This window comes from Alosa alosa, chromosome 16, assembly GCF_017589495.1.
Source record: "Alosa alosa isolate M-15738 ecotype Scorff River chromosome 16, AALO_Geno_1.1, whole genome shotgun sequence".
Classification (NCBI taxonomy): domain Eukaryota; kingdom Metazoa; phylum Chordata; class Actinopteri; order Clupeiformes; family Clupeidae; genus Alosa; species Alosa alosa.
In genome coordinates this window covers 32,839,979-32,867,869 of record NC_063204.1, presented here as the reverse complement: position 1 = coordinate 32,867,869, position 27,891 = coordinate 32,839,979, and the positions used below count along the sequence as shown (strand labels likewise).

The following is a 27,891-nucleotide window of genomic DNA, read 5'->3' as shown; positions in this document are numbered from 1 at the left end:
ATTTATTCATATTTATTCTATTTATATATTCAAATATTTATTGAACTCAAACTGTTCTAAAACTAAAGTTATGGTCTTAGTAACCAAACTTTAAGGTGGGTTACACCCTCCCCCCTTAAATCACCCTGAGTCCCTTCATGGGTGTCTACAGGTCTAACTTTCGGAAAGCTATATCCTCAGGAGTGAGTGATTTTCTAGCTCATTAAAAGAGACCATGGCCCTATTAAGACCATCTAATATGGTGTGGGCGAAAGAAATAAGGGGGTTCTCTAGCTGGGAATACTGAAAGCGGCTGGGAGCTCTCCGTGATCTCTCAGATCTCCTGGTGGGAGGATCTTCAGAAGGCACTTCATCATCTGGCACCTCATGGAGTTCAGGTGCTTCCGAGGGCTCTTTCTCCAAGTTCCCAAAGAGGGGGTCATCTTGAGACTCATTTGCTATGTCTCTCCAACAGTCACCCACGGGCTCAGGAAAGTAATTCTCACCGATCGCTGCTCTTTCAGCTTCTGCAGCAGCAACAGAGACAGGGCTTCCAGTGGCAGCAACAGAGACAGGGCTTCCAGTGGCAGCAGCAGAGACAGGGCTTCTAGCGGCAGAGACAGGGCTTCCAGCGACAGTGACAGGGCTTCCAGCAGCAGCAGCATAGACAGGGCCTCCAGCAGCGTCATTACCACGGATAGGACCCTTGGCAATGGCAGCACCATGGACACGACCCTTAGCAGTGGCAGCATGGACAGAACTTCCGGCACCAGCAGCAGGGAGAGAACTCTCAGTATCGGCCGCAGGACTTTCAACATCAGCAGCATCAACGGGACCTTCAGCAGCAGCAGCACAGACAGGTAAGACATCATCCAGGGATCCATCACACATTTCAGGTCCAGCTGGGAGAACAGCTGAGGAGTCATGGCAGCGCTTCGGAATCTTGTATACTCCAGTGAATTTTCTGTCAGGAGATATTGGAGGACTGTTAGTGCAGGAGTTATCACTCTCAGAGTCTGAAGCGTCACTCTCTGACAGTTGAACAGGGCGGTTCCTTGTTCTGGGTTGTCGTGTCGTTCCCTTCTCGGGTTGCTCTAGAGGTTCCTCATCAGTCAACACTCCACAAGGCAGCAGCAGATCTCTGTGCAGAGTGCGGGTTGGACCATCCGTCCCCTCAGGTTGGACAACATAGACAGGTACGTCATCAACTTGTTTGATCACCCTGTAGACACTGGATTCCCACCGATCTGCCAGTTTATGCTTGTTCCGTAGTCGCATGTTTCGAACCAAGACACGGTCTCCTGTCAGTACTTAGTACTGAGGGACTCTGGCCGCCCTGCTGGACTGGTTGTGTATTGTCGGACAATCTTGTGTTTTGATGCCATGTGCCTTTGTTGTGGCCTGAATCCCACCTCCAACTTGCCACTCCCTGTTTTTTCCCGCCACTTTCTGCCCACACCTGTGCTGTTCATCAGTCTGCTTATTATCTGTATTGATTTCTCCTGTCCCTTGTTTGTCCTCACCCAATGATCTGTCTCCTTTGTTTAGACTGCCTAGTATTTAAAGTTCAGTTTATTTTCTGTTCTTTGTCTGGTTGTAACTGATTTTGGTGAGGATAATGCTGTGTCTGCCAGAGATGTATTGCTGGTCTTCTGTGAATACTCTGCCTGTTTTTGCCTGAACTTTTGTGTTTTTGCCTGCGTTTTGGATACTCATCCTGGATCTTTTGTGCTTTGCCCTTTTTGGAACTTTTCGTGTTTGGACTGTATCTCTTGTGCTTTGCTCTGTTGCTGTCTGGCTGCAACATTAAAACTGAACTACGCAAGTTTCTGGTCTGCATTTGGGTCCTTGCCTGCAAGTCCTAACACTACAACCAGACCAAGATGGATCCAGCGGACCCAAGCCAGCTAAAGAATGCCCTTGAACAGCAAGGAAGAGCTTTGGGAAGGCAGCAGACTACGGCTGGACGCTCTTGCAGCAAGCATCAAAGACCTGACTGCTCCAGCCACTGCTCATGAGCCACGTCTGCCTCCTCCTGAAAAGTATTCTGGTGAGCCCGGCACATGTCGTTCTTTTCTTTCTCAATGTTCACTGATTTTCGAACTCCAACCAGCTACATTCTCCACTGATCGCGCCAAAGTGGCTTATGTGATTACCCAACTCTCGGGCGGGCTAGAGAATGGGGAACAGCTCTCTGGGAAGCAGAAACTGCAGCCTGTAATAACTTTCGGGATTTCTCAACTGAGATGAGAAGGGTCTTCGACCGCTCCAAGCATGGGCATGAGGCTGCTCGTGAGTTACTGCACATGCACCAGGGGCGCAGGTCTGTCTCAGACTACGCCATAGATTTTCAAACTCTGGCAACATCTAGTGGTTGGAATGCAGATGCCTTGTTTGATACTTTTTTGAATGGTCTGTCTGAGGATATTAAGGATGAGCTTGTTGCACATAACCTGCCCAACAACTGTGAAGACCTGGTTAACCTGGCAATCCGTATTGATGTGAGGCTACAGCAGCGCCGCCGTGGGAGGGTTTTTGGAGCCCTTGCGAAGACCTCTTGTTTTGACCCCCTCGCTGTTCGACCAGCTTCCCCATCAACATCTACTTCTCCTGAGCCAGAGCCTATGCAGATCGACCGTACCGTCCTGACACCAGCTGAGCGACAGAGGAGGATTAGCACACGTTCCTGTCTCTATTGCAGCCAGCCAGGACACTTCATCTCTACCTGTCCAGTAAAAGCCAGCGCTCGCCAGTAGAAGGAGGGGTACTGGTGAGCGTGACTCCCGTAAGACCCTCAATGACACAACGCACTCTCATCTCTGCCACCCTTGAGTGGAGGAACCAACAGCAGGAGGTGGTGGCCTTAATCGATTCTGGTGCCGAAGAGAACTTCATTGACTCCAGCTTGGTGCTTCAGTGGGGGCTGCCTACTACAGCTCTCAAGACTCCACTTGTGGCCAACGCATTGAATGGACAACAGTTGGCCAACATCACCCATGTTAGCATCCCGGTGAGTCTATGTCTTTCTGGCAACCATCATGAACAGTTAGTTTTTTATGTCATTGATTCCCCACATGCCCCCATAGTCCTTGGTCACCCCTGGCTTACTAAACATAACCCTCACATTGACTGGGTGGGTAAGAGAATTGTAGGGTGGAGCCTGCTGTGTCACTCTCTTTGTCTTCTTAGATGCAGACTCCTCTACTCCCAGTCTCCAGACCTCCAGAAGAATTCCCAGATCTCTCAGGGGTCCCAACAGAGTATATGGATCTCAAGATGGTCTTCAGTAAGTCCAGAGCCTCTTCTCTACCCCCACATCGTCCCTACGATTGCGCCATAGATCTCCTTCCTGGCACGTCTCCCCCTAGAGGTCGCCTTTATTCCCTGTCCCGGCCTGAAACTGAAGCTATGGATAAATATGTTCAGGAGTCTCTGGGAGCAGGCATAATCCGACCATCCTCTTCCCCTGCAGGTGCTGGATTCTTTTTCGTCAGGAAGAAAGATGGCTCTCTGCGCCCTTGTATTGATTACCGGGGCCTCAATGACATTACCATTAAGAACCGCTACCCTCTTCCCCTGATGTTGTCAGCCTTCGAGTTGCTTCAAGGGGCTTCAGTGTTCACCAAGCTTGATCTCCGGAATGCTTACCACCTGGTCCGTATCCGTGAGGGGGACGAGTGGAAGACAGCCTTCAACACCTCGTCTGGTCACTATGAGTACCTTGTCCTTCCTTTCGGATTAACCAACGCTCCAGCTGTCTTCCAAGCTTTGGTAAATGATGTCCTCAGAGATATGCTGAACCAGTTTGTCTTTGTGTACCTGGACGACATCCTAATCTTTTCAAGGTCTTTGGCCGAACACGCTTCTCATGTCCGTCAAGTCCTTCAACGCCTGCTCGAGAACCAGCTCTTTGTGAAGGCTGAGAAGTGTGAGTTCCATCGTAATACTGTCACTTTTCTCGGCTATGTCATCACAGCCGGAGCAGTCCAGATGGATCAACAAAAGATCAAGGCAGTGATGGAGTGGCCCGCACCTTCTACCCGCCGAGAGCTTCAAAGCTTCCTCGGTTTTGCTAATTTTTACCGCCGTTTCATACGGAACTACGGCACACTGGCTGCCCCCCTTACAGCCTTGACTTCATCAGCTGTAAGGTTCATCTGGTCCTCCGCAGCAGAGGAAGCATTCCTAACCCTGAAGCAGCGGTTTACCTCAGCCCCCATCCTGATCCATCCAGATCCAGGCCTGCAATTCATTGTAGAGGTTGATGCCTCTAACATTGGTGTAGGAGCGGTGCTTTCCCAACGCTCATCGAAGGATCACAAGGTCCATCCTTGTGCTTTCTTCTCCCACCGCCTTACCCCTACAGAACAGAATTATGGTATTGGTGATCGGGAACTGCTTGCTGTAAAATTGGCACTGGAGGAGTGGAGACATTGGTTGGAAGGTGCTCAGGTCCCATTCCTGGTTTGGACGGATCATAAAACCTCGAAAGTACATTCAAGACCGCAAAGAGGCTCAACTCCGCCAAGCTCGCTGGTCCATGTTCTTCTCCAGGTTCAATTTCATCTTGTCATATCGCCCCGGCTCCAAAAATGTTAAGCCTGATGCCCTCTCCCGAAGGTTCAGCTCCAGTGAACACCCCCAAGACCCAGACACCGTTCTGCCTGCACATTGTGTTGTAGGGGCAGCTCAACTCCAAATTGAATCTATTGTGGCTGCCGCCCAATCGAGTGATTCTGGACCCAGTCAGTGTCTGTCCCTAGCTCTGTCCGCTCACAGGTCCTGCTGTGGGGCCATTCATCCCAGTTGTCCTGCCATCCGGGGATCAGACGGACTCTGGCCTTCATTGACCGGCGGTTCTGGTGGCCCACAATGAGAGAGGATGTCCGTAATTTTGTCTTGGCCTGTTCGGTTTGTGCCCAGAACAAGACTTCCACTCAACCTCCTGCAGGTCTGTTGCAACCCCTGCAGATTCCCAAGAGGCCATGGTCCCATATCTCTCTGGATTTTGTTACTGGTCTTCCTCCATCTGACGGTAACACAACCATCCTCACCGTTGTTGACCGTTTCTCCAAGTCAGTACACTTCATTCCTCTACCCAGTCTTCCCTCTGCCAAAGACACAGCAAATTTAATGATACAACATGTATTCAAGTTACACGGGTTGCCTGTTGAGGTGGTGTCAGACAGGGGCCCACAGTTTACATCCAGTTTCTGGAAGGCTTTTTGTAAGCTTCTTGGTGCTTCTGTCTGTTTATCTTCTGGGTTTCATCCACAGACCAACGGCCAGACCGAAGCGGGCTAACCAACAACTGGAGACGGTGTTGCCATGCGTGGCTTCCCAGAATCCGTCCTCCTGGAGCCAACAGTTGCCTTGGGCAGAATATGCCATCAACTCCCATATATCCTCCTCCACTGGCGGACCCCTTCGAGTGCTCCCTGGGTTACCAACCACCACTATTTCGGATCAAGAGAAGGAGGTGGGGTTCCATCTGCTGAGGCATTCATCCGCCCGCTGCCATCGGGCGGGAGACGCACTCGCTCTGCACTTCTTCGCCCTCAGCCAAGATGAAAGCTCAGGCGGACAAACATCGCCTCTCAGCCCCCTCGTTATCACCAAGGACAGCGGGTATGGCTGTCAACCCTGGATCTTCCCCTTAGGGTCAACTCCCCAGAACTTGCCCCCGCTTCATTGGTCCCTACCCAATTGATAAGATCGTCAGCCCCGCCGCTGTCAGCCTCAAGCTCCCTGCCCCTCTTCGCCGTATCCACCCCACTTTCCATGTTTCCAAGATCAAGCCTTTCGTCTGTAGCCCCTTGCACCCTGCCCCCAAACCCCCCCCCCGCGGCTTGTTGGTGGCTCAGAAGTGTATTCTGTTCGGCGACTGCTGGACGCTCGGCGTTGGGGCCGAGGACTCCAGTTTCTTGTGGACTGGGAGGGCTACGGTCCCGAGGAGAGGTGCTGGGTCCCGGCTCGGCACATTCTTGACCGGACTCTCATTACGGACTTCCTTCACCGGCACCCCATTCCACCCAAGGGGACGCCTGGAGGCGTCCGTAGGCGGGGGGGTATTGTCAGTACTTAGTATTGAGGGACTCTGGCCGCCCTGCTGGACTGTTTGTGTATTGTCAGACAATCTTGTGTTTTGATGCCATGTGCCTTTGTTGTGGCCTGAATCCCACCTCCAACTTGCCACTCCCTGTTTTTTTCCCGCCACTTTCTGCCCACACCTGTGCTGTTCATCAGTCTGCTTATTATCTGTATTGATTTCTCCTGTCCCTTGTTTGTCCTCACCCAATGATCTGTCTCCTTTGTTTAGACTGCCTAGTATTTAAAGTTCAGTTTATTTTCTGTTCTTTGTCTGGTTGTAACTGATTTTGGTGAGGATAATGCTGTGTCTGCCAGAGATGTATTGCTGGTCTTCTGTGAATACTCTGCCTGTTTTTGCCTGAACTTTTGTGTTTTTGCCTGCGTTTTGGATACTCATCCTGGATCTTTTGTGCTTTGCCCTTTTTGGAACTTTTCGTGTTTGGACTATCTCTTGTGCTTTGCTCTGTTGCTGTCTGGCTGCAACATTAAAACTGAACTACGCAAGTTTCTGGTCTGCATTTGGGTCCTTGCCTGCAAGTCCTAACAGCGGGGTTGTCTGCCAAACATCAGCTCATACGGGAGAAACCGGTGACTTCATTCTTGGTGCAGTTGTAAGCGTGAGTGAGGGGTTTGACAAAGTCACCATCTGCTCTTCTCCTTGTCCTTCAGTGTTCCCAGCATACTGAGGAGTGTTCGATTGTACCTCTCCATGGGATTACCTCTTGGATGGTACGGACTGGTTCTCACTTTCCGAATTCCGGTAATGGCACAGAGCTCTTTGATTGTGTGCGACTCGAAATCTCTGCCCTGGTCACTGTGGAGTCTCTCAGGAAATCAGTAGTGGACGAAGAACTGCTCCCAAAGACATTTGGCTACCGTGCAGGCTTTCTGGTCTTTTGTTGGTATAGCCACTGCATACTTGGTGTAATGGTCGGTAATCACCAAGATGTCTTTTGTGTTCTTGCTGTCAGGCTCGAGGGACAAGAAGTCCATGCACACCAGCTCCATCGGTCGTGTGGTCTGAATGTTGACAAGAGGTGCAGCTTTCTCAGTCTGAGACTTCCGTCTGACACATCTGCCACAGGACTTGATCTTCCTCTCGACCTCAGCAGCCATCTTTGGCCAATAGAAGCGGGATCTGACCAGGTCAAGAGTACGTTCAATCCCAAGATGCCCCATGTCATCATGCAGACTCTTGAGTACAGCAGATCTTAACTCATGAGGAAGCACAAGCTGACAGACAGGGCGGGAGTCACACTGCCGGTTCCTGTACAAGACGCCATTCTTCAGTTCAAAGCGGCTCCACTCTTTCACCATCAACTTGAGCTCGGGAGAGTCTGCTATAAGTTGAGGCGTGGCTTGTGCACCTGATTCCAGCAGGGAAATGACTTTTCCAATAACAGGATCAGCTCTCTGGTGGCGGCTCAGTTCATCCTCAGAGAACATGGGGACGGGGACTTGTCCTTCCAAGCAGTCATCCTCTTCAAAGACGTCTGGCACAGCCTCAGGATGGAGCGCGAGGGATTCAACCAGTGTCATGGGTGGTGAGTCTGTCTGGGGACAGCAGAGATGTTTGTGACAGGCAGCTGAAACCACGTCAGCAGATAAGTTCAACTGATCAGCTGAGGATGACAAGTGCTGAGAGGTGAACTGCTCAATTCTTTGCTTTTCTTCCAGTGACACACGGTCGTTTACCACCTCGCCATGAGGACGTCTTGAGAGTCCGTCAGCATCCTGATTTTGCTTCCCAGCTCTGTACTTGAGGTCAAAGTTGAATGTCGAGAGGGCTGCCAACCAGCGGTAGCTTGCGGCATCAAGTTTGGCTGAGGTCAGGATGTAGGTCAAGGGGTTATTGTCGGTTAAGACTGTAAAGATGTTTCCGTAGAGGTAGTCATGGAACTTCTCGACAATAGCCCACTTCAAGGCCAAAAACTCCAACTTGTGCGCTGGATATCTTGACTCACTTGATGACAATCCTCGGCTGGCATAAGCGATGACACGGCTTTGGCCGTCTTGTTCCTGATAGAGAGCTGCTCCCAGGCCTGTGGTGCTGGCATCTGTGTGTAGCACGAAAGGCAGCTTCAGATCAGCGAACCCAAGGACAGGGGATGTCGTCAGTTTCTCAATGAGAATCAAAAATGCCTGCTGACATGCAGGGGTCCAGCGGTCTGCAAACGGCTCTTTGGGATGAAAGTATTTCCCACCACTGCCAGTCTTGTTCTTGTGATCTTTCCGGGCAGGTGGATATCCAGCAGTAAGGGCATTCAGAGGTTTCACGATCTTGGAATAATCTTTTACAAAGCGGCGATAATATCCAGTGAATCCCAAGAAAGACTGAAGTTCCTTAAGAGTTTTGGGCACTGGCCAGGTGGTTAAAGCTCTTATCTTGTCAGGATCAGTATGGACTCCATCCCTTGAGACAACATGTCCCAGGTATCGCACAGAGGTCTGAAAAAAGCGACACTTATCTGGAGACAACTTCAGGCCGTTTTCTCTGAGGCGTGTCAGAACGTTGGTGAGTCTGCTTTCATGCTCCTCTAAGGAACTGGAGAAGATGATCAGATCATCGATGAAGACAAGCACTTCCTTCAGATGGATGTCTCCCATGCACTTCTCCATGAGCCGTTGGAAGGTGGAGGGGGCGTTGGTTATCCCTTGTGGCATACGATTGAACTCGTAAAATCCCAATGGGCAGACAAAAGCGGTTTTGGGCTTGTCAGACTCTTCCATCTCAATCTGGTAGTATCCAGATTTCAGTTCCGTGACCGAGAACCATTGGGATCCAGAGAGAGCAGAAAAGGTTTCCTCCACATTTGGCAGTGCATACGCATCTTTGATGGTTTGGTTGTTCAGTTTCCTGTAATCAACGCACAGCCTGACATCACCACTCTTCTTCCGGACTACTACGATGGGGGATGAGTATAGAGACTCAGACTCACGTATGATTCCAGCTTCAAGGAGTGTCCGGAGGTGATTTCGTACAGCTTCATAGTCTTGTGGGTGGATTGGTCTTGAACGCTGTTTGAATGGTGTCTCATCTTTGAGTTTGATGTGGTGTTTGACTCTTGTGGCCTGGCCATAATCTAATTCGTGGTGGGCAAAAACATCAGAGAACTGATTCAGTTTGTGAGTGACTCTGTTCTTCCAAGACTCTGGTAGTGGAGAATCGCCAAAGTCAAATGTCAAGTCAGGTGTTTCAGCTGAACGTGGCTGCTGGTAGGACAGCTGACAACACTTGACTCTCTCAGATGGCTTGGATTCCAGAGAGGGACTTGAAATAATGTCATGGGGAATGGTCAGCTCAGCAATGACACAATTGGCAGGCAGGGTGATGTCGTGCTCTGTTTCATTCCGGACCCAAACAGGGAGCTTATGAGGGTGCTGTGATGGCAAAGTGACAAGGCAAGTGTCCACAAAAATTCCACCTGGAAGGGCTGACGTGGTTGGCTGTTCAATCAGGGCACAATGTTCAGCGGTGATGTTGCTGGTGCTCACGTGACCCTCCAGTGGGACTTTCCATCCAGCCGGAATGACTCTAGGCTGTTTCTCTCTCATTGTGAGTATGCCAAGGTGTCCACTTGTTCGCTGTTCTTTTCGAAGTGCCAGCATTTTCAGGATTTGTGAGTATCCAGGCAATGGTGAAGTCAAGCTGGTCGTGTTGTGGTCACAATGCTCATCATAAAGCATGTCAAGGGTGTTAGTGCCAACCAGAACAGATGTCACTGCTGGAGCGGATGTCAGGGATGACTAAAGCGAGGGTGACTATTTCAGGCTCAGACTCAATGAACTCCTTGGGGAAAGCCATCTTCAGTTCTACATACCCTAAGTATGGAACAGACTGTCCGTTAGCTCCCTCAACTTCAAGGAGATGATTCATGGGCTGAATGGGCTGGTGAGACAAGTGGTCTCGGTAGAATGACAAAGAGACTGTGGTCACCTGAGAGCCAGTGTCAAGCAAGCTGTTACAATGCACGCCAGAGATGGTGATGTTAGCAGTGCACTTATGACCAACCTCTTGGAAGGTTAAAATGTTGCTTGGAACCTGAATAGCAAAGCCTTGCTTTAGCTGTTGGGGTTGATGTGGGTTTCTCAGTTCCTGTGTGCCCCATAACAGGAACTAATGCAGGTTTAAAGGAACAGAGCCGGAAACACCATGAACTTTGTCCCAGGCCCGCTGCCTTTCTCTGAGGTCTTTTCTCTTTGTGTCAACTAGCGCTGGATTGGCTTGGTCACTACACGCTGAAGAGACGTGGCCATCTTCTCCGCACTGGAAACAGTACCAGGGCTTCGGTCTCTTAGGTACAGACTCACTTTGAGTGGCTACTGCACGGTCAGAGTGGGTCCAAACACTGTTGACATCCTTTTTCTTCTTTGAAGAACCTTTGGACTGTTCACATGGTGAAGCTTTGAGGGAAGCAAGCTGAGCTCTAAGTTGAGCAATCTCCTTCTGCATCCTTTTTTCACCAGCAGTGAGGGTGTCTGTGAACACAGAGTCCATGTCAAGCTCCTCGGCACTATAGTCGCACACATGGTGGTGTTTAGACTGAATTTTGGTTCTGGAGAGGGCCAAATGCTGTGACATCCGATTGGATTTGGCAGCCTGCTTATCCTCTTCAGTCCGCAGAAGCAGCAACAGGTCAGAGAAAGGAGGTGGAGCACTTTTCTTATGCTCAAGCTGAAGACTGGTGATAAGAGTGTTGTTCCAGCAGCCCCTACAGAACTGTTTCAACAGCTGCCGGTCAAAGTCATTTGCTACAATGCCTTCTCTCTTCACAACCTGGTTAAGGGCTGCTTGCAGTCGGCTCAGGTAAGCAGAGGGCTTCTCGCCAGCATCCTGGTGGGTGCTAAGAAACTTAGCAAAAAGCTCATCGCCATCTTCCACAGTGCCATAAGCGGAATCAAGGATGTGCAGATAGGCCTTGACATCAGCGTGAGGCCCTAAGTGCTTTAAAAGGTTTGCAGCAGGAGGTAACAAGCTCTCCACAATCTTTCTGGTCACATGCCGTGTAGCCAAACTTGGGTCAGAAAGGAGAAAGTCGGTGTGACTATGCCACGTTTCATAGTCTACCTCATGGTGAGGTGTAGGCAGTCTGCCAGAAAAGAGTCTGAGCTTTGTGCTGCTGTGAGAAGAAGTGTCATTGCCCCGCACAATGTGTTCCACTACAACCCTTTGCACTTCAGGTGTAGTAAGCTGACTCACAGGCACATACGCTGGCCCTTTGCTGCGCAGGGGAACGTCAGAATGAAGCAAAACTGAGGGATGAGGGCCACCAAGAACGTCAGCTGCCGTGACAGATGGTATAGCTGAACTGGTGCGGTTAGGAGGAGCTGCTCGATAATGAGAGGTCGCTGGTGGGCTCTGCATTGTAGAGAAGCCTGAGGTATCAATGGGATTGGAAGGGGACGAAGTGCATTCTTCAGTTCGCACAGAACCTTGGATGCGAGTGAGTTCTTCACTCAGCAAAGACTGCAAGTCCAGGCCGCTCAGTTTAGCTATGTCTCTAAGTGAGTCTAAGTATGTCTGTGTTAGGTTACTGCCTACATATTTTGAGTAGACACTAGAAAGCTGCTTAATGCAGTGAACTGTGTGGGGATGATCTGGGGAAGACCTATAGTGCGGTAACTGACCAAGCTTTTCTATCGTGAGCCCTGACTCAAACTCAACAATAACTGTCTTTTCTAATTCTGGATCAGAGCTACTTACGTGTATCACCCGTGAGAAAGGCCCATGTTCCTCTAAGAACCTAAATATTTCCCCATCAGCATCACTGTCACTTAAACCACTGACTAACACTGAGTTAGGCATTTTAACATTCTTTGTATAACCACATCCATTTCAAACATACAGTTTCAATGTAAAATCTGAGTTTCAATGTAAAATCTGAAGTCCAATAGAAAATATATAAATGCAAAGAGAAAATATATAGACTATAAATACTAATTACAAAATTGTCAACACTGCCCCCCTCCTGGCTGGCTCGCCAAGTTTTATGTAGCACCCCTCTACTCTACTTAATAAAAATTGCACTTTAAAGTAGAAGGAGGTGCTTCTATGAGTTACTGTTAAGTTTAGGCCAGTTCTAGGTTCGGCATTAAGGGGGGAGTAAATTGACAAGGACACCAGCATGTAAAATGTTATAAATAAATAATGCAGGTTTATTAAATGCAAGAATATATTTTCTCTAAGAGAAAAGAAGAGGAAATATTAGTAAATAGAAAATAAATAATAAATAAATACAAAACCCTATAAAATAATAAAAGAGCTCTTAAAAATTCAAAGTATCAAATCAATAGTTAAAAACTCAAATGTCCAAAAGAAAAGAAATAAGGGTAAGGTGGTGTGAGTGTACAATGTCAGTGTATGTGTGAAGGCTTATCTGTATCCAGGGAACAGATCCAAGGGGTTGGTTATCCAGTATGAAAGGGCAGTTCAAGGGGTTGGTTATCCAGTTGGTTATCCAGAAAAGGGCAGTTCAAGGGGTTGGTTATCCAGTATGAAAGGGTAGAACAGTTCAATCGATCCAAGGGGACTGACTCGCCATCCAGTGTTCCAGTGTACATAAAAAAAAAATCTGCATACAGCAGTTTGAGAATACAATTAAGGATATATATTCAAATATCAAAGTCGTAAGATATCATTAAATTCCAATTGAACTACAATTCCAGTTCAATTAAGTCCTATTAACTTAGCTAGGCACAAACTCCGACGTTAGCGCCGCTGGTAATGAGAGAGAAGAGGTGCCGTTCTCACTCACACACACACACAGGCTACTACTGTGCGCGCTCCTCTAAACATTCTAATATTGTCTCCTATCTCTTAGGAGTTCGTTACTACCAACGATCATATATTTAAAATCATGTAATTCAATATATTCATTAATAACTTCTCTATTACTCAAAAACATACTTAAAGACAATATTATTACAATAGCAGCACTTAAAAGAACAATAAAGTAAAAGCATCTCTGATTGGTTTTTAATTAGTTAGCTCAGTTTTCTAGCATGCTAATCATCCTATTGACTTGAATGCACTATCAGCTAACGGTGCTAATCACTCGCTAGCAGAATGCTAGCGAAGTATTTTAACTCACCGGAGTTCGAGGTTCAAACAACACAGGTCTTCAACAATCCGTAGAAAAATAGATATAAGGAAAGGTAAAATGATTCAATATGAGAGATAGATTTAGAAAAAGTTAGATTAGAGTTAGATAAAGAGTATTATTTTTCTTAAGAGGATTATCAGTAACGTCTAATCAATTTCATTCAAGTGGAGTCTCGAGAGTGAAAAAAAACCGTCACCTAGGAGATGACTATACCACAATAAAAGTATTTTAGAATACCTGCACTTTCAAGCAGACCAAAAAAAAAAACACATATAATCATGTAAACTCAGCTTCTTGCTATTTATTCATATTTATTCTATTTATATATTCAAATATTTATTGAACTCAAACTGTTCTAAAACTAAAGTTATGGTCTTAGTAACCAAACTTTAAGGTGGGTTACACTTGCTTATTGTTTTGTAAATTGGTTTGGCGTGTTTCCTAAATAACATAATCTTAAATTTGCATAGCCTACATTTCGCAACTAGGCCTACCTAGCACAATGTGAAGTTTTTTCGTTTACATGTTCAAATATTGGTTCTTGTTCTACTATTTGAGCTCTCCACATATGATGGGCTTGAATATTTTAATATATATTTTCATAAGAGTGAAATGGTATGTGGGCTAGCTATAGGCATTGGAAATCTGTGTGAAAGTAGCTCAGTGGATGGGCAATGAGTGTACAAAGTGCCAATGTTGCAGCTACCCTAGATAAATAAATTTAGTCAAAATCTCCCCCCACCCCCCTCAGGGCCAAGAATGAAAACCCAAGTAAGTGTATTGTTATATTGAATGAAACATATCGTATATTGAATGAAACATAAATCATACATAATTGACACTTTATACACGAAATTGCTATAAGCTGAGCTATTCCCATGTTGATTTTCGTGTTTCCTATTACCACACCATTTTAGTCCTATGAACATCACCGAAAAATGCTTATAATGCTATCCTTCTTTCCAAATCTAGCGCTTTACCGTCAGGGGTACTTGAGGACCTCTGCATGCAGCAAATCGCAACAGAATGGACCGTGACAAAGTGAACAGTGTCTGAAATTTATATTACTTATAACTGCTGTGTTTTTGACACCTACCAATTAACACTGCTGCGCAGAGCATGCCTTTCAGGCCCCTCTTGTCTCCTCTGCCGCACCAGTTCAGCTGCTTAGCCAAGTCATTTTGCCAAGATTTTTTTGGCCACACGCCACACTGTTTTTTTGATTGTGTGACCTCCACTCTGGAACAGGACATTGATCTGAAAAAAGAAGGTTAAAGAAATCGCTTTAAAACAAATGAGGTCAAAAAGGTTGTTTTTTAGGCTACAAAAGATGCATTCAGACACACAGGAACACCGTTCTGTGAACTCTGAGGACTTAACACACTTTAGTTGCCCAATATTATATGAACATAAAGTATTAAAATAGACAGAATAATTTAGAATATATCATGTAATGTCTCCGTTAATTATCAAGTGTAATTTCTTAATTATTCAAGTCTACTACTCAGTCTTACCATCTTCTTTTTGTTGTCAGGGTTTTGGAGGTTGTCCTCAAGCCTGTCAAGGTCCTCCATCGTCTGAAGGGGAAGTGAAAAGGAGTCTTCCTCCAGTTGTGGTCAACCCCTTCCTACATGCCCACCTTGCATCAGGCTCTCCACCATGTTTGTGAGATGGCGTATTTGGAGGTCCATCTCTCGGGACCGCTTGTAGAAGCACCCTTTCAAAGGCTGCATGAACAAGATGTGAGTATTAAAACACAGATTCATGGTTAAGAACAACAGTACATTCTAGTTAATAATATTGTAAATATATTGTTAATAATAAATATTATAGATGTTTGTGATTGTCAAGCAATCAAATTGCACTGCTCCCAGACTGAATGACGAATGGCAATAACAGCAAACACTTACGTGTACATGGCATGTTCATGCTACACCACCACCCCTGCTGTGTATTTTCACATGCTGAAAGAACACAACAAAAGGGCCAGTTTACATATTTTTAGAATGTGTATTGGGTGGTCTGATCTCAAATGGTCAGCCGAGACACATTGGCACAATCACATGGATCCAAGGCAGAGACATTGCTGACCATTTGTTTTTATGTTCTAGTTTTTGAGTCGTTTTACTGGTGCAGGCTTACCATTGTTAGTTGACGGCTGTTCCCATTCGCCAGGCTGAGGAAACTCTTGAAAAATGTAATGCAGAAAAAACGTTAACATCAATTTTGCTGTGCTGATCTACTAAGTTATCCTGATGAAAATGACCTATTTTTTTATGATATTTCAATAATGTACTGCTCAAAAAAAGGAGCGTTGCCGGTTCGAACCCCGACCAGTAGGCACGGCTGAAGTGGCCTTGAGCAAGGCACCTAACCCCTCACTGCTCCCCGCACGCTGCTGTTGTTGCAGGCAGCTCACTGCCCCGGGATTAGTGTGTGCTTCACCTCACTGTGTGTTCACTGTGTGCTAAGTGTGTTTCACTAATTCACGGATTGGGATAAATACAAAGACCAAATTTCCCTCACGGGATCAAAAGAGTATACTTACTATACAGGCTGGTTGCCTGGATTCTCCTCTGGAGTGGTTGTCTTGATATGTTGCTGTGAAGAGCAAAAGGGAGGTAAATGTCTTTTATATGACAACTCTAACTACCACCACTACCATTAATCTTTGTAACCCCCTCACTTAGCATAATTGATATACTTTAACAATGCAGTGTTTCTATTTCAGTTCCTATGTGGTTTGTTTCTCTTATGACTTACACATGCTTTGATGTGGAAGTGACAAGTTGGGACGGTCAGGGGGTGTGACATCTAATGCTGTTACACAGAAAATTTGAAGTTAAACATTTGTTTTCTTTTAGTCAGAAGACGGGTATTTACATTTATCACCCGGAGAGAAAAAATACTCTTTTTGAAGTAGATCTGATAAAAAAAAAAAAGTTTAATTACCGTTCCATATCAATGCTTATGAATGGTAACCATAACAATCATAGTAGGACAACGGTTAAGCCTGTAAGCAGGCTTTCACAACAATGGAATCAACTATAAACAAGCTAACTGTCCGTGCTATCACTGTTAGGGCTAAAGAAAGTTGTACAGCAAACTTTTTTTAAAATGGAAACGCTTGTTTCCTTTCTGTAGAACAGGACACCTCGGCGGTCGTTATCCCTTACATGTTGCGTAAGAACTACACAAAAAACTTGATTCAGTTACATATGAACTCACATTGGGTATTGGTCTGCCCCTCCTCCTGTGTGTTATGACCGTATGTGACTGGTGGATAAGTTATGGAAGGAAAGACATAATCACAAATTTGAAATGGCAGAGATATCAACGGAGATACTGAGCGGGAATGTCCTAGAATGCCTGTTGTCTGTCCTATCAGAAATTATTAAGTAATATGAGAAAAGCTAAGCTTGTATAATTTATTGTCTACAATACAGTGTTTCTATTCCAGTTCCATTTCATCTATTCCATCTTATGACTTACGCATGCTTCAATTTGGGAAGCGGCCGGTTGGGATTTTCTGGGGGTCTTGCATCCAATGCTGTAATACAGAAAATATATATATATATGATGGCTGTCTAGTGGCCAGATTTTTTCCCTTCATCCAGAACACAATAAGTTTCGGAGTTACACCCAAACAGTACATGTATTCGGTGCATGTATTCGATTGAAAACTGTGTTACCATCAGGACAATGCCAGTAAGGGATGTTTGACAAGACTCGCCTTCTTTTACTCCAATAAGAGGCCAGAAGATTTTTGTGTGTATTGGCCACTATTGAAAAAGAAATTAGGCTGATAGCTTTACTGTGAGCTTGAAATGGTCTTCAGTGTCCCATATACATGCAAATGGAAGGAAAAAAACACAAAATTAGTTTTAATGGCATAGTGTGGCAACGATTGACAATTACATTTAATTTGACACAGTGAAATTAGGATGAATTTAACTGGCCTATGCCAACAACGTATTCAATGAACTGCGCTCAGGTTGGTTAAAAGCCAGAGGCTGCCTGTAATTCACTTCCGGTTTAATGCCTTTAAAATGGAGGGAGAGTGACACAGTGCTCAGTTGCTGGCTGCGCCTCGGATTTACTGTCTATGGGATTTGCCAGCTGTTGGTGGTCGATGGATTTTCACGTGGCATAGCAAGGTTAGCAGAATTGTTTCCTACGGGTAATGTAAAAAATTGAGTTGCAGTATTGGGTACAATATTATGTAGAATGGACCGACATGTCCACCGGTCAATTTAGTAAATCGACCCTTTTAATGACTTAAATTTATTTTAGTATAGATGAGTTTAAGCACAACATTTACGTTATTCATGACATGTATCTATGTCGTGTTATTGGATAACGTTAACGACAGGTGAAGTTGTTGACATTATCAATGGAGATCAAAGGCGCTAGCATTCTAAAGGTTAACGTCACTGTTGCTGTTGGCTAATAACGTTAGCATGCTAGCGTTAACGTTTAACTAACTTTGTAGTCACTATCACGTTAACTTTGTAGTCACTATCATTACACCTACCTTTTCAACAGCTCAAGGAGGGAAAAATTGGCTTAAACTATCTAACGCTATCTAATATTATCTGAATTCATCTAAAACGCTATCTATATATCTATCTATATACAACAAAGATTGTCTCGTCATTATCACCACCGTCTGCGCAGATTGTTGGTAGTTAGGGTTGGTTGGCAAGCACGCGACTTTTAGATGTGCAGTATTCTGTTAAATAAGTGCTCACATGGCACTGCACTCTTCAATTTATTCCCCAATCATTTCGCTGAATTGTAACCAAGCGGCAACATTCTAATCTGAACAATGAAGCCTACCCGGAAGTTCGAAAAACTGCAATACATCGAAAATCCGCTAGGGACTGGTCCCAAAAGCGAGCAAATGTCCATAGACTCCCATGTTAAAATGTCCGTTTTCACAGCGTAAATACATGTTTTAAAAGCCTGGTCCCATGGACTTTTATTGTACTTTTCGGTAGTTTCCCAGTGCCTGACAACTGTGAGGGGGGTGAATTTTTTTTTTTCTAACTCATTAGTTTAGATCACATTTAGATATAAAATATATGAATAATTAAGGGCGTGGTCGGCTTGATTGACGGCTGACGTCGAGGCATTCAGCAGCAGACGTTGCCAGCTGAGTGGAAAGTGGAAACCCTGAAACTTTGACGTCTCAGCCATGATTATACACAAAGTTACCACATCCTTTCTGAACATCTTTATTCAAAAAGCTGACATAAAATGGTTTGCTAAGCTATTAATTGAAGCCTACTAACCGACACTTTCAGAAGACTTCGTTCCAGTTTTTTCAGGTAAGTGACATTCATTCCACTACTATTTCACGTAGCACTAGATGTTAGCATTATTTAGCATCGAGTGGGCACTAACGTTAGGCTACGTTAGCGTCATATCGCCTCAAATAAGTTAATGTCGAAAATGATGACCGAATGGCAGAAGCACACACATACATTTAGTTAACTTGATAAAGTTAACGTTAGTGAAAACCATTGTGCTCCCGTTATGAGTTAGCTTAACGTTGGTCATACTAGCCAGGTGTGAGTCAATGAACAGACAGCTCTAAAGTTAAAGTTAGTTCACAAACATACTGGGGCAACAAAGCATGTTCTCGTCAAAAAACCTTTTGTAAATACGCTCTGTGGGAATGCTTAGTCCATTGACAATTTATACAGTCTTTGGGTTGTCACGTTTAAGATAAAAAAACTTCAGCCGAAGCATTAAAAGGCTTGTTGTCAGCTAGCTGAGGCAAAATTGTGAACCGCTATGAACCATTGACCGTATACTTTGAACATGGAGCTGTGATAACAAGCGATAGTTATAACTGACGTTTGAAACTCTTATTGATGCCATTTATTTGTTAAACCCAAATTTGAACGAACACTTCTTGTCTATGCAAAGTTTCCCTGTAGGTAATCCAGACAGGCTGGGTGCTGGAGAGGGCTCTGGACTCCTAACTTCAATTCTCGTCTGTGCAGTCGACACTCAGAAGCATCACTTCAGCACTGATTCCATGGTACTTTGACATTTTTCATACATTTAATTGGAGCAACCTACTGGTTGTATATTCCAGACATCGTTACCATATACTGAACAAACATGAATGCATTTCAGACATTTAGTGGCCTTTTATTTTGAGCAGTCCAGGGCACATCTGTGCTATAACTATCAAAATAATTTATCATTAGCATCTTTTGATAAGTCACACACGGAAAGTAGTTGTATTATGCCTTCAAATCAGAAGGTTTTGGTTGGATACAGATTGCATAATTAAACAATATGGCACCAGTGGCTGGCTACTGTTTGACTGGACCTTGGCCTAACTGTTAATAACTACCTCAATAGGGTGTAGATATGAGCTTACACTGTTTCACTGAAAACACAAAAATACAAAAATATTTATTCTACATTACTTTAAATACACCACATTTGTTTTTGCTTATTGCCCGCTGTAAACAGGGCATGTGCAATAGTTGAATCTGGCGTGTCCTGTCCCCATTCAGCTAAGTGTTCTGTGAGTTTGTTGTTCATTATAAATATTGGGAGTGAGTCTGCAAATCTTACTTCGTTGTTGTCATATATTGCCTCCACAGTCTATGATTGCCACATAAAAAATATTTTTTTAGCTTAATTTGTGAGCACTTGTTCATAGTTTACAGTAAGTTCAAGGATGTGACATATACCAATATTTCTGTTTTCAGATCTGGAACATTTTGAAATCCTACCAGATGGGGCAGAAGTCATTGAGCAGTGGCAGCTTCTGATTTCAAGGACTTTGTTCACCTTTTATTTACAGCATTTGCATCTGTGTCTTTAAAGTGATCTAATATGTATTGACTATGTACTAGCTTAGTACATATTAGTTTTTGTTATTTTAGTTTCACAAATTCAGTGGTTACCTGTAATGCTCAAGATATACAAGTAAAAAATCACCTTTACTTATGCATCTGGGTCTTCAATTCAACCTACTGACTGAAGCTGACGGATTTGTATAAATGTTTTTGAAAGCACAGGCAAATTGGTTTGGCATGAGTTTTAATGTAATTCACAGTTCAGAAAAGTTCCATAAACATTTCCAAGTGCAAGTTCAGTGCCATCAACAGTAAGTTTGCTTTCTGATATTTAAAGAACAGAAATGGGTTTGGCATAAGTAAAGGGTAGGTGTAACAGTCCATCAATAGACATAAAGTGAAATGTACTGTATAGTCTCAATGGGTTCAATATCACCACACCCCAGCCAAACCACTTCACCTGGACCTCTAGTCCCAGGTTAGAGCCCATGGACCTCCTTGCCGCCTCCTCCCCATGGCGAACTGCCAAAATAGAAAGGTAAACTTTTCATTAGTACCTATATATCTTACAAGATAATACAATAAGGCAAACCAACACTACTTGTTGTAATCAACAAAAGTACAGTTATTGTACAATGCTGTAGTACTATTGTGCGATTTGAAATGGGTCTTCAGTGACAAACTACACTAATATTGGCATTGTTATGCCAAACACTGGACACTGTAACTGGATTTAACGTTTTGATAATAGCCTGACAAGAAGGGGAAATAAGGAAAGCTAAGCGAACATGAACGCTGTATCGTGAAATGGCCACCGATGAGAAATTTCAATGTCATCTTAGACCAAGCTACCACTGACAACTTTAGAGCAATATAGCGATTTCAAAACGTGATATTAAGAGTTAATCAAAATGAATTCATGATGTACAAGTTAACTAATACCCTACTACGATTTTGTTATCAATTCACACCTCACGTTGACAGAATACAGCGAGCTGGCTGATGTTATCGTAAATTAATTAACGTTACAATGATGGCTGCCACTGAGGATATGAGATGCTAACGTTAATCACAAAACAATAAAGGCAAAGATACATTTTTGTGAGTATGAGTTGCTGAACCTGTAACGCTAAACTGCTAAATTACTCTACAGTGGGTCCCCGTTAAGTTTGGACGGGTTCCTTCATGAATCACGCACCCCGTTTTCTCAGAAGAAATGGCACAAACTGCAGTTGACACAAACAACCACAAGGTGTCACTTGGGTGCCACTACTATTTTTGATGCGACTGACTTACTGCTTCCATGGCGAAGGCGGGGGGCACGGAACTTAAATTGATCACGGTAGTTTAAGCTTACACTTGACAAAACATTCTAATATGAAAATGTAGATGCAATTGTTGTAAAATGGTGCAGCTCCTTTAAGAAAGCACCGTGTGCAGGGATGGAGAGAGAGAAAGCGAGAGGGGATAGGCCTATGTGTGTTAGAACTTAACGTGTGGAAAAAGTACGTGCTGTTGAGACTGGAGCGAGTCATATTCAAAATAATGCAAAAAAAATAAATTATCCTCATTCAAGCATGCCTGCTTGCCGACGTTCAAACGAAAAATATATCAAAGCACCTTTTGCGTTTGAATGTAGCACGAAAAAATGTTTAAACAGCTGGACAAATGATTTAGCTAATTGATTATATAACCTGTACACCAGCAATTGTTGAACATTTACCTGTACAAGTACATTGACAGTAGCCCAGCCTAACAGCATGTTGTAGGCCTACTGTAGAAATTTCACTTAAATTGCAACCGCAACATGCCTGCTTGCCAACGTTCAAACGACAACGAAAAAGATAATAAAACAACAAGAGGGTTGAGTCTGAATGACACTGAGTTTTTAGACACTGAGTTTTTGTAGTTAAATATTTTCGTATAAAAAAATGGTCATTCTTCAATCTCCTTCACTGACGCCTATGGAAAAGGCTTAACGTCCCAAAACAACTATCAATGATCATCAAATTTCTCTCTCACATTGCTCCTCATAACCATCTATAAAAAAGTGTTTTTTCTTTTCTTTTTTGAGCACATCCAATCCCAGGACATAACGCACTGGACCTTATAATAGGCTCGAGATATAATTCCAAAAAGGGGCAGATAGGGGCCACTGCACTTAAAACTTAAAAGATGAAGCTTTCCGAACTTTGAAATTGCGATCAGTGACTGGCATCGGGTGAACGAAGCTTTTCGGGTTGAACAGGCTATTAAAAACTATTTACGCACCTCCATGTCACAGGAGAGACTGGGCTCTCCCTTCTATGAAAAAGGCGTTAGGCTACCTGCAAACTGGCCTATAATTTCATTGCTGAGTTTATGCAAAAGCAAGAAAATGTTTTTTTTCCTGAGTCAGGATATGGCGAGTCAGTGTCATTTATTTGTCCAATGGTAGCCTATAGATACAGACCAGTACATCTTATCAATAGTTTGAATGTCGTGTGTGTTTCTGCTCATTGACAAATACCGTTCAGCACAATGATTCATGCCCAATTAATTCCCCTGTTAAAAGTGTTAGCCTTTGTTACACTATTTGGTTTCATGATGTAGCCTATGATAAACACCATATGGCCAAATATGTGACTCAGCTAATGTTATAGGCTATACAATTGAATTTCCCCACTTAAAGGCAAGCTGGTGTAGCTTATTAGACTAGGCTACTATTAAAATACACCTACGGTAGCCTTGGCTATGTGTAAAGTAAGCTATCGCATGATTTCATGCACGTAAGTGAAAAGGGCCTTGCATCTGTCAAGTTCGCACAGGGCCTCGCATCCCCTTGCGACGGCCCTGCAGCTCCTCCTGAGACAGCGAGGAAAAGGTTAAAATACGCGATAAACCCGGGAAAAGTTGACAGGTTTGTTTCGGTCCCGGTGATTATTTGTGAAATTGTGCAAACGACAGCCTTTTGTCAAGGCATTTCAAGGAAGGAGTCGTAGCATGCAAGCTCCCAAATTGACCCAGTAGCCTAAGGCATCAATAAATTGTTGGGACTGGGGAGGGTCATGCGTTTTTTCTCAATCACTTTGGAGGGTCATAGAAAAAATTCTTGCTGGCGAGGGAGGGTCACGTCTTTTTTGACTAACGCTCCCAAAACTCCTCCGGTAGCCCCTTAATTAAATAAATAACGAACAGTCCCTAATTGATTAATAGCCTAGACCTACACCAGCAATTGTTGAACATTGACCTGTACAGGACATTGACAGTAGCCCAGCCTATCAAGCAAATGTTGCAAAATACATCAAAAGACGCAATTAATCAGAAATAAATAATGTAATCTGCATCGCTTTATTTAACAAACTGCAAGCAACAAGAGCATTGAGTTTAAAACTGTAAGGCCAAACCAAAAGCAAAGCCTATCTGTTAAGGCAGTCGATAGGCTATATAACGAGCTGTGTGCCTGGAAAGACGATAGATGGCGGCTCTGGTCATCCCATACCCTCCCCCACTTCCTGTAGCCTACCATTATGAAGGCCTGTAGCCTAAAACGACTTGTTGCCGTTTTGTGACATTAAGCTTTTTCACGTTAAGCCCCCCTCCCCTTCTTTCACAAGCAGTGGGGGAGCGCGGGGCACAAAGTAACACTTTTTGGTAGACAAAGGAGGGTCCTCCGCGCTTCTGTCGTTTGGCCACAATCCGTTGCAACCAGGCCAGGACAGATATTTTAGAGAGGAGAGACGCCGGTGCAGCTCAGATGTCTTCTTAATTTTCTTTATTCTTCAGTAAAAGGTGCAGAACATTATTAAACTTTGACTAACATTTCGATGTGTCGATGTTTTTGACTAACGAACATCGAAACGTTAGTCAAAGTTTAATAATGTTCTGCACCTTTTACTAAAGAATAAAGAAAATTAAGAAGACATCTGAGCTGCACCGGCGTCTCTCCTTCTCTCTAACACTTTTTGGCTTTGGCTAAATACTTCTAAAATCATTTGAGTTTCACTAGTCACATGTTTTAACAAGCAGCACTTGTTATTGAACTAATAACAGGCGTGTGTCGAAAATTGACTTTATTTTCCATAATGGAGAAATAACATATGCAGAGTCTAACCAAGGTCAATCTTGCCAAAAAGCCCTCAAACCTGAAAACACATGAGGCAAAAGTGCAAAACATCACAAAACTAACTAAACTATCACGCATATTTTTGTATTGCAATCATTGTAGCCTACAGTTGTAACAGCGTAACAGTCGTTTTACTCCCGGATCGCTCATTATAAAGAACGTTTAACGTGTCCCAAAACAGCTATCAATTAATCACCAAACGTCTTTTTGGTGCCAGGAGCAACACCTTGCAAAAATGATAACAATAGGCCCAGGCCTTTATATGGCTCTGCTCCTGCCTAGATTCGAACTCAGAACTACCTGAAAGTTGCAGACCTGTTCTGGAAATCGTGCATTAACCCACTCGACCGTCAGACAACGCTATCTGCTTCGGTAGGCCTATTAGGTAGGACTGTAGCCTACACTGGTTGCTGTGGCACAGTCTTGAGTGACCGAATTCGTTTTTCTTTGTCATATGAATGCTGTCATTTTGTTAACATTACTGTTAAGGAGATGCTGTAGGCAAAGTCTATATTTCAACCTCGTTAGTGTAGTAAAAAAAATCTGAACTATTCACAAGGTTTCTGGGCAGCATATTTATGTTCTGTTAGCAAGCGAACTTCTCATGACTACCGACAAAGTAGCCTACTGCCAGCTGACGAAGCTCTCATTTTAAAACATTACTGCGAGACAGACACTGTACAATCAAGAAATCTTGCCACTGAATCCAAAACTATGTTTAACATTATGTACAAGGCTTAGGCTACAGTGGACTAGCATGTTGCAGGGGCTGCTAAAAACACAGAGAAACGCACTGAAAACTCGGCCAATCACAGCCCTTGCTGTCGAATGCGCCGTCTGGTTCGACTGTGGAACTCCACAGCGGACCATGCTGCCCCCAAGCGGCTGCAGTTGTACTTACATTTCACCATTCACCATAATCGTGAATGAAGTGTCAATTTTTAACTGGGACCCACTGTACGTTATTTTACCGTAACTTCAGCAAGGGAGGGAAAGCTAACGTTAGTTTATTTTACCTAGAAGCTAGAATCTGCAAACTCAACTCTTCATTCTCAACTTTTCAACCGTTCACCCGAATACCTTTCAGCATACAAAATTAAAAAGTGTCTGAACATGGCATTAAGAAACATACATGATTAGCAGATCAAACTTAGCAGCAAATTATGTTACAGCAACGTCTGTGACAGTCCATCTTGTAGGCCTAACGTTACAGATAGCTTAGCTGAGGCTGCTTTCGCTGACTTACGAGGCGGGTTCACCGGGTTGCTCAGGAGGTGGGCGGGGTTAGGATTTCCCAAGGTTTTCCAAGATGGCGCCGCCCATACCCCCCATAAACGGCTTCATAACCGTTCTTCAGAAAATCTATGGGTGACGTCACAGACGCTTTGTCCATATTTTTTACAGTCTATGATTGTAACGGGCTACACATCTGCCTTTGTTAACTTAGTGGGTTCTGGTTTCTCTCTTCAAATAAACTAGGGCTGCAGCTATGAGTCTTTTTGGAATTGAGTATTCTACTGATTATTTCATCGAATAACAAAATATTTAATGTATTTATTTGGTAAAATATGTTTTGCTTTAAGTGCAAATTGATTAATATGCACCATAAATGTCAAGCTGTAAACTAGCCCTAGTCACTTAAAAGTAACTTTATTTATTTTATGTAGATTTGTGCATCTGCAGCATCTACCTTTCCTACCAAATAATAACTAATTTACACACCTGTTACCTGTTTTCACAGTGCAGTTATTCTACAATACAGTGCAGTACTTAAGTATTTTCATGTTTAAAATACAGAATTTAATTATGCACACCACACTACTCTGTGAAGGATCAACTGGAGGTCAACCTGGGAAGAGGATACTTGAAGCTGTTGCTGCCACTAAATAGCGCAACCCTGTTGTAAGAAGTTTGCTTTCATACTCATCTTTATGCCTTGTTCACTTTCAGCAGCTTAAACACGTTTTAGATTAAAACTTCTTATTCCACTGCTTGGCTGGATTTCCCATTGTCCTACATAATTCAGAATGACCATTAAAATTGTTATTTTAAAAACGTATGAGGTAGATCCAATTTTTTTTTTAATCTCACACGTGTATATTAATTGCTGGGGGGTATACCATGTCTCATAGTCTTAATTGTGTGTGGGTTTTTTTTTTTTTTTTTTTTGGTTAGGATAGCCAAATGTATATTTACTTTCCATTATTTTTTATTTATGCTCCATACAGAAAGGACTCGAGCTGGAAGTCAAGTGTGCTGATCTTGGCAGACCTGTGCCACTGTGAGGTGTTGTCAGCTCTCCCAAGACGCACTCATCTCTTCACAGCAAAAACATTGATTGGTGCAGAGCTGAAGCATCACACATAAAGGAGCACACAATCACCTTTAGAGGTTTACCTCTGGTCACTCCATAGACTTATGAAAATGACATGGGGACACTGGTCCTGGTGTTAAGATGTTATGTAAAACTCCCATGATTTCATTTCGTCTTTGGAAATGTAGTTGCTGACTGCAATTGCTTGAAAATCGTATGGTGTAAGCCCACCATAAGGCTTTTGAAAGGATAAATCATGAGAAAATATTTTCAAAAGTGCTCTGTAGAAGGGCCCCCAAGATGCATACTTGGAATACTAATTTTCTGTTATGCCCATCAGACAATGCATCTAAAATGTGGTAGTGCTCTATCCACCCTTTCATGTAGGTACCTAGATGGTGTAGTGCCAGTCCTCTATTTGTGTTCTCTACATGAGTGGCAATCCTCAGAAACATTATGTGAGTTTGTGTTGCCTGGACAAACCTGAAAAGTGTCTTAGAGGCCTTTACCACACACAGCTCTTTTTAGGGCTGGTTATCATCCAGGCTCAGAAAACACTGGCTAGAGCAGTGATCCTCACTATTTATTTTTTTTCACAAGAGCCACATTGGCAGTGCAAAATCAAAAGGAGACACTTTTACTTTTACGACAACATACTAAGTCACCTTTGCAAATGTGCATTTCTGCATATAAATTGGACATCCCACAAAAAAGAAATAACACAGCCAATACATTTTTATTTAAGACCAGATTTACTTTAATACTGGGATAAGCGGAAGCTGGCATGTATGTCCTCGACTTTCTTCATGCTGTTATTTAGTATTAGTAGTAGCATGTTTGACAATACCCTCTTTAGAGGCACCATTAAGGCTTAATAACTTCCTTTCACCTTCATTACTGTATTTGGGTGAAGGGGGAAGTATAATTTAGATGTTTGTGTTTTTGTAGTGCAGTATTGTATGTTTATGAATCACATTTGAAAAAATGTATTGACTGTTACCACATACAGTGGGTCCCATTTAGAAGTGGCCACTTCATTCGTGCTTTCCGTGAGTCATGCACCTGTGTGAAATGTATTACAACTTATCGCCACAAGGTGGCAGTTTAAGTCTGCTGTAGCGTTTGTAAACAGGGCAGCGGATTGCATTCAAAGGCGTTGCAGTGGCAGTGAGATACTGTAAGCAGAACGAAACTTAAGATCACCTTGTTGAAGTCATACAGTAGACTAGGCTAAATCAGAGCCAGCTTGATGTTTTTATCAAGCTGGGGCCAGAGGTGATGGCCTTTGGCGAACAGTTTAGGCCTACTCAAAATAAGTAAAACCAAATTTGCCGAAATCTTGCCAAAGCTATCATGCGAGCCACCAATTATTGCTTGACGAGCAACTGTACTGTAGATTGATTTACTAATTATGTGTTTGTTAGATACATTGATCATGTATGTACATCTCTTCCCCACCCCCTCCCCCATTTACTA

The 27,891-nt window shown here is 43.7% G+C and overlaps 1 protein-coding gene across 3 annotated transcripts; it reads left to right on the top strand.

Moving 5' to 3' along the window:
• On the top strand, positions 1–27,884 carry LOC125309343 (probable elastin-binding protein EbpS). 3 transcript variants are annotated; one of them, XM_048266170.1, is made up of 4 exons: positions 1–839; positions 14,707–14,914; positions 25,933–26,003; positions 26,330–27,884. In XM_048266170.1, exons 1-2 carry the CDS (start codon positions 367–369, stop codon positions 14,762–14,764), a joined length of 531 nt encoding a protein of 176 aa, XP_048122127.1. In that variant the 5' UTR covers positions 1–366; the 3' UTR covers positions 14,765–14,914; positions 25,933–26,003; positions 26,330–27,884. The 3 variants fall into 3 exon arrangements, with proteins under 3 accessions (XP_048122127.1, XP_048122126.1, XP_048122128.1); XM_048266169.1 differs by having other exon boundaries at positions 25,899–26,003; XM_048266171.1 differs by lacking the exon at positions 25,933–26,003.
• The last annotated feature ends 7 nt before the right edge of the window (positions 27,885–27,891 follow it).

What these genes read in the sequence shown, in the direction of transcription:
- LOC125309343 (XM_048266171.1), top strand. Translation starts at nt 367, where the DNA reads ATGGAGTTCAGGTGCTTCCGAGGGCTCTTTCTCCAAGTTCCCAAAGAG. An exon ending in AGCAGCAGCAGCACAGACAG is followed by an intron (nt 840 to 14,706) that starts GTAAGACATCAT and finishes TTTTGTTGTCAG; the next exon opens with GGTTTTGGAGGTTGTCCTCA.